Source organism: Vidua macroura, chromosome 2, assembly GCF_024509145.1.
Source record: "Vidua macroura isolate BioBank_ID:100142 chromosome 2, ASM2450914v1, whole genome shotgun sequence".
NCBI lineage: Eukaryota > Metazoa > Chordata > Aves > Passeriformes > Viduidae > Vidua > Vidua macroura.
The window spans coordinates 38,450,492-38,463,021 of NC_071572.1; the positions used below are offsets into that span (position 1 = coordinate 38,450,492).

Sequence of the window (12,530 nt, forward strand, 5' to 3'; positions counted from 1 at the left end):
TTTGGCTTTCAGTGAGAACTTGGTGGGTTATTCAGAGGAGGCTGAATACAGGAACTCCTGCCTAAGTTCATGCTCAGATCTGCACAGCACAACTCAGGGAAGACTTTTTGTTTAGGCAAAGGGTGCTTAAGAGAAGAAATGTAATTTTCAAGGAGTTCTTCAGCAAGAGAAAGACCAATCAGCATTTTTGTTCAGAGCCACAATTGAACCATTCAAATAGCATATTGATGCAAATCTCATTGGAGATTTGTTCCAGAGTAAGAGATTTAGAGTGTGAGTAGCTGATCTCTGTGGAGAAATAACATGTTTCTGCTTTACAGGTACTGAGCATAACCACTAAATAGCTGAGTTCTCTCAGCCCTGAGTGAAGAGTTACTGATTAGCTCAGAGTTTATGTGGGGAACTAAGTCTACTTTCTTCAGGAAGGATAAGCGAAAAATATAATGCAAAAGTTCCTGTTCTGTTGTTTCCCTGATTTGCAGTCTTCCTCCTCATAGTTCTTGAATTGAGAACTTTAACATCCTCATGTGTTAGAAAGTCTTTGTTTGAAAATAGTGCCAAAGTTCTCTGTCCTCTACTTTTGATTTGAAAATCACTAAATGTACTTTCCTGATTCCCTAACAGTTCACTTCTACCCTGAATAATTTTTGCAACTGAAATAAACTTTTAAAATGTATTTTGTCTCTATTTACACAATATATCATGCTGTCACCTACTGCAAGAAATAATCATTTTTAGGATAGTGTATGTCACTGAAAATATTAGATTAAAACAAAACATCTTGTCTGTGCTTTTAGACTTAAAAAAAATATTAAAATAACTATAACTGAGATAAAGAAAAATATTCATAAAACCAGGACTCACATAAGGCCAAAGTCCAGCAATGGCTTCAAGATTCTTGAGACATGACAGTAATTTTTCCCCAATTACAGCTGTAAAAAGTGGATGTCAAACATTTCCATTTGCACCTGGAAGATCACTTAAGAGGACTCAAAGAGTGTATAAGGCAGGGAAGGCTGTATTAAATCTGTTGTGGGAAACTTCATTTAAAAAGGTGTGATTTTGTGCCCTGAGATGCGCTGTCATTGTCTCTGCATATGTTTCTACATTAATGGGATATCCACTTTTCCTTAGGTGTATTTTTGTCTAGTCTCCCTTTCAACAAGCTTCATCTCTCTACATGCATTTGTTCCCTAACTTCCTCTGGGCTCCACGAGGTACGCAAAGCTATCTTACACTCAGCTATAATCTATCTAATAAATGGAGATATTTTTGACTTCAGTGTTTGAAGTGTCAGGCATTAGCAGCCCAACAAAGAAGTGTTTTTATAACTTGCGCTTGAGGGTCTGTGTCACATGTTGTCAGAAATGGTATGAAACATGAGGATATTGAAACATGCAAACTGGAACAGAGGTTGAGAATAGTGCGGAAAAAAAGGAAGCTGAGCTTGGATGCAGAATTGTCCATGCTGCCTTTTAGGAGTGATCTCTGGATTGGACTGTCACCAAAACCACTCTCTGATGTTATAATGGTTGCTGTCAAGTGTTTTTGAAATAGCAAGGTTTTTCCAGAGTGCAGAACATGATTGAAAACTTATGAAGAAATGAATGTAAAATGATACTGATTTAATTGAAGCTGTTCAACAGTACTGAAATAATTGAATAGTACAATAGATTGCTAGCATTTTACACTGATCTTCCTGTGTAAGTATTTTGTAATGGGAAATACAATGGAAGAGTAAGTCCAGTATTCATTTTTTGTGTGTTTTTTGATTTACAGCAGTCTTTGTAAGTTTTTTTTTATACAGAAATATCGCACGAGAATGTAGTATTTATTCACCTACACAATGTGTATATATGTTTCCAGCATATTCTAATCCAGATACTAGGCTTTTGGAGTCTTTCAAAAGTGGCCTCTTAGAAGAGAATACTTCTCTTCCTTCCAAGAGTTCTTACTTATGTTTGTGAATTCTTACGATAAACAGAAATTAACCTCTTAGCTTTCCTTTCTTGTAGGGTGACAGCTCCTATGTAAAGGATCGTTGGTGTGTGTTTGATGGATTCATGGTCTTTTGTCTTTGGGTGTCACTGGTTTTGCAGGTAATCATTTCACTTCCTTTTACAATGAATAGTTCCTTGATTGTTAAAAATACATGGCACAATCAAATAAACATGAGTTGTGGAAGTAGACTTGACCATGGATAAAATTGTTTAAAAAAACCATGCTGAATTCAACTGATTTATAATTGCACATTGCAGCATATCTACATTAGTAGTAGAATTTATCTTGATTATTTTTTCTTATTTAATCTGAGGTTTGTTAACGTAAACCCTGTGCAGTCAGAAGGAGAAAGAGGATCTTCAGAGAGACATTTCTCTTACTCCACATGATAGTTGTGCTCATTTCCTTCCTGTGAGTCTAGTAGGGTGCCATGGTGACTAGCTCAGGCACCTAAAGGGAGAATTATTCCAATGGTAGACATTTGCCATTCTGTAGTTGTAATGATATAGTGAGTGGAGTGGTTTCATACAGTATCACTTATACCTAAAAAAATATTTTCTAAAACTCATGTTAAAGCACAATGAAAAAAACCCAAAACATTTGGAAACAGTTTGATAATTGTTTTTATAAATAAGGGAAGTTGGACATATTGCAAAAAATTGCAGTGTTAAGGTATAGGTGAAATTTTGTCCTGCAAATCAATCAGTCCTTAACTGTAGGAGGTTTTCTGGATAAGCACAGGTTGAAAACTCTGATATTGAACTTACAATAGCATAAGGATTGTAAAAGTTCTGTAGTGATTGCTGTTAGGCACTTATAAAATTTTTGACAAATTTAAGACACATTGTAATTTTCTGCTTTTTACACAGGGGAGACTTTGGTACGGGTACAGCTTGTACACATGCAGAATGAAGGTTGATTGTTACAGATAAGAACTGCACATTACCCAGTTTCTGCATTGCCAGGTTCCCTCTCCAGTTTCTTAGTACTTTGAGCAAGAATTAAATCAAGCAGTTACTCTGTGAGAGTGAGAGACAAGGATTAAAACAAGATATTTGCACCCAATCATTCAGCTAAATACTCTTTATTGAGTGCATAACCTGTCAGTGTGTTGAGGAAATGGTTCCCTGTCCTGTGCCTTGGCTGAAATTTATATTGTAAATGGAGTCTAGGAGATGATGTACAATTTTTGATGAACTTGGAATTAAATGGACAATTTATAATCATGTTGCAACTCATAGGCAGTCTGTGTGCATGTACATCTATATCATAGTAAAAACCTTAGTGCTGTGTAATGTTGACAGATACTGATTTTCATATTGGAAATATATTAATACTTCCAGCAATGTTGTGAGAAACATGTGGGGTAGGACTGGCACAGAAACAGGCAGCTGGCACAAGCTTGCACTGTCTTCTTGAATTGTTTGAGACTCAAACATTATGAACATGGGCAGAGTATATTTTGTGTTTTTCATTAGGGTAATTTAGAAGTGAATTAAAGTATTTACAAATACTTTTCTTTTTAAAAAGTGTGATAGAAATAAACTGTAAAGTAAGCCAAGATGGAAAATTAAAATAAAAAAACATGTATAGTATTAATACTTTTAAAAACTCTGGAAGTGAACACAGATGCAGGACAGGGTGTTCAAGACAAACTACTGATTCTTTTCTTCGTAGGTGTTTGAAATAGCTGAAATAGTTGACCAAATGTCACCTTGGGGCATGTTACGGATTCCACGACCACTTATTATGATTCGAGCATTCCGAATATATTTTCGTTTTGAGCTGCCAAGAACTAGGATAACAAATATCTTGAAGTAAGTAAGGCTCTTGTCTGAAAAATAACAGAGCTTATTTAAGTTTTGACTTAGAAGACTGACTGTGTAGTTAATCAATGACCCTTCATGCTTAATGGGCATTTTTCTCCTGAGTTTTAGTTCTGGCCAAAAATTTCTTGCTATTTCCTATATTTAAGGAATCATCAAGTTTTATAGAAAACAATCAGAATTTTCAAATGTTTAAATAAATTTTAAAGTATTTTGCTAATAAATGTAGCCAGCAATTTTCAACCAGTGGCAGTAAAATCTTTTCCATTAATATGGCCATTTAATAATCAAAGTGAATACCCTTAGCAGAACAATATTTATAAATAACATTACATGAGCATATGCCCTGACTATTCCAGTTACTAGTATGCTTATATTGGTGTGTATACAGAGATGCAAAGAAACACATGCAATTGTGCTTGTTGCAAGATGTAATGGCAAAATACATGTCATGGTAATGTGAAAGAGGTTTTTGGTCTTTATTCAATATCAAGTTTATTTCATTACTGTATCTTGTCTGTATGAGTCATTAAATACTATTTTACAGAAGCAAGATTTTACGCATTTAATTTGGGTATTTTTTTCCACCCTTTGCAGTTTTCAGCTGGTTTAATTACCCTGACTTAGGGGCTTAGAAAAAAATCACAGCCCCCTTTTCTATTTATGCACAGAGTGAGAGAACAGTTTTAAGGGCAAATGTTCAGCAGGATGAAATACTGCTCTCTTTGCATGAGCATATTTTCTATTCCTTAGATTCTATTCTTTTCAGAGGAGGCTTTGCATTCTTTTCAGAGGAGGTTTGCCTGTGCTTTCAGTGACCTGTTTATCTTTTTGCCAGGCGTTCTGGAGAGCAAATATGGAGCGTTTCAATTTTCCTTCTGTTCTTTCTTCTTCTGTATGGGATCCTGGGAGTGCAGATGTTTGGAACTTTTACATATCATTGTGTGACTGACGACACGCAGCCTGGGTGAGTTCACCTGTGCACGTGTGACATGGGTCTGTTCTTTCATTACATATGTTTTATTTTAGTTGGCATAAATAGATGTAAAATGGACTTAATAGATTAAAAGCAGTCCAGCAAAATACACTAAGGCAAATTGAGGAAACAAAAATATTAAGAATTATGAAAAATGCAAATTTTAACTGTGACAGAGAGATTACAATTTGTGGCATTTGGCTACAGTCTGACTTAGGGGGTTGCATGACTCTGTATGTTGAGTGGGGCAGGGAGATGACAGAGCAGGAAAGCAGAGGGGACTTCTAAGAAGAGCATTGGCACTTGTGGCTGACCTGGGTAACTGATGATTCGTCACCTTTTGCATTCCTCTGTCTTTTCCTAGAATGTCTTTTTATGGGGCCAGACCTAAAGACGCCCTAGAATCATAAAATCACGGAATACTTCAGGCTGGAAGGGACCTTTAACAATCATCTAGTCCAACCTCCCTGCAGTAAGCAGGGACTTCTTCAACTAGATCAGGTTGCTCAGAGCTCCTGTCCAACCTGACCTTGCATGTTTCCAGGGATGGGGCCTCCACCACCTCTCTGAGCAACCTCTTCCAGTATCTCAGGCCCTTTCTGAATTAACAATTCTCTGCAACCTGATGCTCAGATTCAAAGACCCTTTTTATTCCCAGCCTTTGCAAAATACTGATGATAAATATTTTACGCTGGTAATTGAGTATACATCATGTTCTTGATTCAACATGTACTTAACCACAAGATTACCTCAAAGTACAATATAGCCTCTTGAGTCACTGATATGGCTGATAAAATCACAGATAATATGCTTACCTATTGTGTTGAATTGAGGGCTTGGCTGTGTCTTTGGGTACCATTACATTGTGATACTCTATTACATCTGTTCCTTTGGTCCCTGTTCCTTTGGTCCCTGTTCCTTTGGTCCCTGTTCCTTTGGATAGGGAGATGTTTGCTCTGGAGTTGTGGCCTTTACTTTAGTCAAAACTGGATCCTTTTATTCCTGTTTTGAATTTGTCAGTACATAAAATTAATAGAGTAAACATTGTAAGAAAGCAAATCACCAAATCTGCTAGTGAGCTGAATAAAATTTCTGATGATTGCAAAACTCTGTGTTAAAGCTTTTTCTAAAATTGAATCTAAAAGGGACAAATATCCAGTGTATAAAATAAAATTTAAAACCTGCCTAAATAGGGTTGAAGTTGGAAAAGTGGAGTATGCAGAACTTAGGGAATTTCAGACTTGAGGTTGAATATCTGGCCTTAACTCCTTTTTCTTTCAATATCATAAAGTATATGTTTTTAGCTGTATAAGTATTAGAAATCTAATTTAAGTTACTTTTAAGGTACCTGGGATAGGCACCTTCAGTAAGCAGTTAATCACTTTTGCCATCTTCAGACCAGATTTGAAATTACTCCCATGATTGTGTATGATGACTACAGTTACATTGGACACCACTTTTTTCCCTGAAAGTGTTCCTCCAGTTATTCTGATGAATGGTGCTCCTCCAAAGAACAACATACTTTTTTCTTTGCTCATTCCTACTCTGAAAATACTGATTTCCTCTTCTTGTCTGTAATACTCATCACTGTATGTTGTGAAGACTTATACCTATTTGTTCCTGTTTTAAATTTAGAGGAATGCAGTGCAGAAAGTCTGGTTGGAATTAGGGTATGCCTTCCTCATGTAGATCAGGACTGACTTTCCTGGAGTTAGCTCCATAATTTATAATTTCCACCATGGGCTAGAGAAATAAATATAGAGAAAGAAATAACAGTTCAGTTGCAAAAAGAGGACAATTACATCTGCCCAATATGGACAGATACTGGTCCAAAATATAGTCAGAAAGAAAGGGACATGTCACTTCTGAATCCAGGAAAGTTTATTGGCTGGGATGTAATAGAGTACAGAAGTATGGAAATTGTCTTGCCAAATTTTACTTTTGTGTTTGAGGTTCAGTTTCTCAATTTTATAATGAGGGTTAAAAAGTCCTCTCAGAGGTTGAGTCTGTCTGTCTGTCTCTCTCTGTTTCAGGTGGCTTAGTTCCAGGCAATGGAGAGTGGCCAAAGTTGGCTGTACTTGTCCTTAAATAACTTCTGTCTTTAATGAGCCACAGCTGTAAATTTTCAGTATTTTTTCAAACCAGATCCCGGGCTCCCAAGTCAATATTAGAAAAATGAAATGCATTCAATTAGTGACCACCTGTGAGAACTTTAATTTTAGGTGATTTGCCTCTTATTATGCAGAAATCCATGGCAAGCAGGAAGGGTAAAATCTTATTTTTGTGGTCAAGACTTCATCTATTTCTGACATTTTAGAAATCACTCTTAAGTCTACTGCCTTATGAATTATTATTAAGAGGAAGTCAAGTTTCTTTTGAAAATTGTGTCTTAAAATCTTCCTATTCTTTTTTATTTGAAAGGACATGGTATCCTCATCAGACACTTTTTGCCTATTTGCAGCAAGTTCTTTTATCTTCCCACCCTTCTCAAGGCCCACATTGCCTGACCTCCTGTTTCTCCACCTCCTGAGTAATTTTCTGATGTTAACTATGACAAACAGAAATACTAAAATGAGCTAACCACAATCTGAGTTTTCATTCTCAGAAATCGGCAGAATCTGACTTGCTTACAAAGGCTGAAAAGTTTATTGTTGTTTGATAAGTCCTTTTTTCCTGTATTCTTACAATCGTCTTCCCTATAAGGAACATTGTCTTCCTTCTTAGACAATTTTATTACTCTATTTCCTCATGATTATGACTTATCTTTTTACAACTATGCTGTAAAAACTTTTTTTCTGATGAAATCTCTAACCAATATATCTTTTCCTGTCAAGAATTGGTGTACTATGTGGATTTCCATAGTATGGATCTTCTTAGTTGTTTTAAAGATGGTGTGTTTGAAGTGTAATCTATAATCTATAATCCAATTATCTTGATAAATCTATATACTACAAACAGTTTGACAGGGTTGGTTTTTTTTTTTTCTTATATCTGAGATTAATTTCAGAGATATACAATATAAGGGGAAAACAGTTGTGTTCCCACATTTACTGTCATTTATTCTTGGTACCCTCCAGTATACAAAAGGTTCTTTTACACAGTAGAGGAGAGAGAAATATTTTCTAAATCATTGTTGTAGCTACTTAGTGCTTTCTTTATTTTTACTCCCAAGATACATTTGACTACACAAGAATAATTCCAAAGCATTTGATCAGTTTATATGTATTCCACAACAGTAAATTTTCCTTTTGTAAATCTCAGTCTGCACTGGAGCTAAGGAAAATGAAGCATCATCAAAAGAGAAAAAGCTAATATGGCTAATTGCCATAAATTGTAGTACTTATTTATTTTCCCAAAGTCATTCTTTAAGGTGCCTTTTTTTTAACACTTTTGATAAGGTATAGGCTGAATATTTCTGTAGGCCTGTCTGCCTGTCACCATGGAAGTCAATTTAAAATCCTTCTTTGCAAAGTTTCTTGTTTAAAGCAGGAGATGCCCAGGAAAACAGATAAAAAAAATAATTATTGAGTACTGAAAAGATCTAAGAGGCTTCTGTTCATCTTTCTATCTGTCTATGGATAGGCCACGAAAATGTCAGAAAACAGCTTCAAAGACTCTGAAGCTGAACATTCACCCAATATCTAGTAGAGGAAATAAATACAATTTAAAAGAACAAAAGCAATTTGGGATTCTGTCTTACATCAACAGTGGGAAAGTAAGAATGAGTAATTAGGTTTCTGAGAAAGGGAAGAAATCAAAGCTCAAGCTCAAAGGATCAATGTAATAGGATTTCTTTAACAGAGCATATTAATTTATTGATCTTAGTGAACAACCACATCTGCTTTATTATTGTCTTTGGGATTTTCACCATCTCTCTTACTGGTAGCATGGCTCTAGTATAAACTCCTCAGGGACAAAAGAAATGAAAAAAAATTTACTTTTCTAGGCCTGATGTTTTTTAAGCCCCAACCAAAATCAATTAAAATACAGCATCAGTCAAAAAGGGAAGTAATTCAGTTTAAATGGACTCATGTCAGAAGAATGGATGAGGGTGCTGATGTGGTGAGCAGCAGAGATGTGGTGCCCAGGAGAAAGAGCCTTCAGGAGTTGGGCTCTTGTCACTTTCAGGGGGCATGTGATTTATGAGCAGATATCCTATTTTTTATTAGAATTGTTATACAGATAAGTTACCCAATGTAATTACACTGTTGATTCATTTAACACAGATTTTACACTGTTTTTGTTTTTCCAGCTCAATTTTAAACAAAAAGGTGATGTTTTAATGATGGTCTAGGATAGAATGATGAGAACCCAATTACTTCAGCTCCTGGTGGCTCAGTAATGACAGATACTTGTCTGTATTAAGATTTGGAGTGATTTAAGTTTACACAATTCTCTGACTCAGTGCAGACATCAAAGTTGATTGAATTTCTTTTCATTTCTTGTCATCCTGGTTTTTTTTTAAGAATAAATCTTTTTGAGTAAACTGGAGTGGATTTTATACATTATTGGGAAATTGGCTTACTATAAATACAAGAATTTGAATAACATAATCTCCTCTTTGCTATAGGGAAAGTTTTATATTGAGCCATAAGATTTTTACCTGATAATCGCTGTACAGAAATAAGGCCTGGTGAGTACTGAGCTTTCCACGGAAACATCACAAAATTGAGGGAAAGACCGGACATCCCCAGAAAAATGGAATCCCAAGAGTGATCCCCACTGAATCTGCCTGATGCGTGATTGGGTAGTGTTTGATTTCTTAAACATAAAGGAAGCTAGGAAAGTTCTGTTCTTTATATTGCAGGAGGAATCTAGGCAACTGATAGAGAAGGCTGTGGATGTCCTGACATTCACAGGTTAAATAGCAGTTATCACTGAGCAGTACATCTAATTTAATCTTGAAATGCTGTGCAAAAGAATCACTTCTAGATGTGCAAGGATTTATAAGGAATACTGAGAAAGAATTTTAAAGAAAATCTGTTTCCATGTTGTTTCAGATCTCATTCCATAAGTGATCTATTTCATATACTGTTTTGAAAACCAGGGGGCTGCTTTCAGTTTTGTATTGTTGTCTGGAATTTGAATGTGATGCCTAAATTCTATTCCTCTCCCAATCCCTTGGATTAATGCAATTCAGTAAGGCCTGGCAAATGCTGGAATATTCATCCATCCCGAGATATTTGTGAGCACACTGAAGCCATCATCTCAGCTATTTTATTAGTTCTGAGAACTTTTGGAGGGTGAGTGGGAAGCAGGAAAACAGTAGAAGTCTAAAAAAGGAGGAAGGAGACAGGACAAGAAAAGCCAGGGAAATATATCTGGAATACTGTAGGCTTAACTTCTTTCCCTGAAAGAATTCTGTGGTGAATAAACAAAACTTGTGTAAGCAGTTGGAAGAAAACAAGGAAGTGAGTAGGAGCTAATATGGATTTGTAAAGGATAAGCGATGTCAAACAAATATAATTGCCTATGGCAGCATAACAGCCATGTGAATTCAATGTCATATTTCTTTAGTTTAGAAAGGCTTTGTAGCAGTCTCACAGGACATTTTTGTAAGCTGTCAGGAGAAACATGGTTAAGGTGAAGCTAATCATAGAACAGGTCCAAAACTGCTTAAAAAACATGCTCAGTGAGATGCTATTAATGTCAGAACAGAAAGAATGGGAATCCACATAAGTCTGCCATGTGCTTTTTGGAGTTTCATTAAGGTCCTGCATGGTAGCACATAGAATACACTTATTGCACTGAGGATGATGTGAGGTTGGGAAGGACTGCACATGTTTCGGAAGGCAAGATTAGAATAAAAATAGTCTTGAAAAATTGAAGACATGCTCTGAAAAGTTGGATGAAAGGCAGCAGGGACAATATACTGCACTTAGGAAAAAACAGCTGTACAAATACAGGATAGTGGTAGGTATCTATTTCTTAGACAGGCTCCCAGTTTCATTCCAGAGGATCTTTAAAACAACCTGTGGAACTTCTCTTGGCAAAAGTAGCAATAGACTGGGGCAGAGAACTATATTTAATGCCCATTGAGTGTTTGCATCCAACCTTATTTTTCTGTGAATTTATGTGGTCCTTCTTGACATAACAAAAGGTCAGGTACTGTTATCCTGGGCATCTGAAGAGCTATTTGCCTTTGCTACGTCCCTTTTAAAGGGAGATACATTAGAAGTGAGAAGGATTGGATGCAGAGCTACTGTGCATTAGGACAGAAGTGAGAGAGTGGCTTCCTACAGTTTTTATTGTTTTCTCTCCCTTTGTGTACCAACTTAGGTGAGAGCCTATTCATTAATATTCCAACTTCATTTTTCATCGTACCCCACATGGAATGTCCAAACCTCCCACCAAAACATGTTTTTTACTATCAGAGGTGCTATTATTAATTTTTGTGTTCCAGTTACATAAAATATGTTTGTACTCAATCTTTACATACGTCTCCTATCACTGCTTTTTTAGCCCCTTATGTAGTTGATCCCTCACTCCCCTCCTTCCTCTCTCATGTAAGCTAGAAGAGTTTTTAATAAATTTCAAGAAAAGCCCCCTAATCCAACATCACTTCTTAGTGTAGAAGACCTACCTTTATACTTAGTGAACTACACTGGTTGTACTTGACACAAATGTATACCATATTTGCTCTTTTCCAGTGCCTAAAATACTTGCCACCCTTTTGTCCTTGTTGTAGCAGGCTGTGCTGGGTTCACTGATGTGTGATTCGACCAGTTTTCTTCACAAATTCGTACATCACTACCACCTTCTTCCTTTCAGCTCCTTGTCTTCATCTCCAGTTTGCCTCAAATAAGGGCTTAGCATCCTCATGCCTTCTCCTTCTTAGGGCCACCTGCCAAGGCAGCAGGAACAAGAGTCATTACCTGGTACAGTTTAGCTTTTTGTGCTGTCTGCCTCTTTTCTTGATTGTCATGGCCATTGCCTAGTGGCAATATTAAAGCTACAATCCAAACCAACTTATTGTGCACCTTCTACCTAGCAGGTTAATGAGAAGGACTTTTCAGCTCCTATTTGAAGACAAAGCTTTGGTTACAGACTGTCAAAGCCTCATTTAATTTTTCTTTAGAGCTGGAGGTAGCCTGTAGGCTTGAAGGTTAGACCAATTTGAGATTTTACATTTGGGTCTCTTGGAAACCCAACAATATTTTAGATCCCTGAAAAAGTTATTTGAGCTTACTGTAGGTCTGCAGCTGTGTATTTTAATGATACGTCTGCTTGCAATGCCCTGACAGAGAAGCCCTTTCACCAGATGAAACAGCGATCCAGTTCTGGCAGTAAGTCTTCCTGCCTATTTGAGTATCAGTCATGCTATCAAATGGAGATATCAAGCTGCTTTCTCCCAGGTAAAGTGAGAGCTTTGGCAGATGGGCCTCCTTAAATGGGCAGTCACCAAATGCTAAATAGTTTCCTTTTTGAGCTGACTGGATGATGTTGAAAATTTTTTCTTATGTGCTCAGTGGTAGCAACCCCTTCTGCTGGGCTAAGTCACATCTCCTGCCATTTCAGATGTTTGTGACTGGTGTGTGTAAATGCATTTGATGAAATCATCTTGTGTATGGTCTTTACACTTTGCAACACAACCTTTAGGAAGGAATTAGTTTTGCATGTAGTTCAGATCTGGATTTTGGGCAGTATTTTTTTATCATGCTGAAGATAACCCTATCTGGTGCCTAAGGAAAAAGTCTAGTGAGATAAAAATGCATATTGCAGTGGTC

At 36.6% G+C, this 12,530-nt stretch overlaps 1 protein-coding gene across 5 annotated transcripts in view; it reads left to right on the top strand.

The window, feature by feature from the left end:
• Window positions 1–12,530, top strand: part of NALCN (sodium leak channel, non-selective) — a 229,626-nt gene that overhangs the window by 28,822 nt on the left and 188,274 nt on the right. For 4 of the 5 annotated variants that reach the window (XM_053970810.1, XM_053970811.1, XM_053970812.1 and 1 more), the window contains 3 exons: window positions 2,016–2,099; window positions 3,679–3,818; window positions 4,666–4,794. In XM_053970810.1, the coding sequence (XP_053826785.1) occupies window positions 2,016–2,099; window positions 3,679–3,818; window positions 4,666–4,794 (353 nt within the window). Of the gene's footprint in view, window positions 1–2,015; window positions 2,100–2,921; window positions 2,967–3,678; window positions 3,819–4,665; window positions 4,795–12,530 lie in introns of those variants that run through there. The other variant, XM_053970814.1, reaches the window with a different exon arrangement.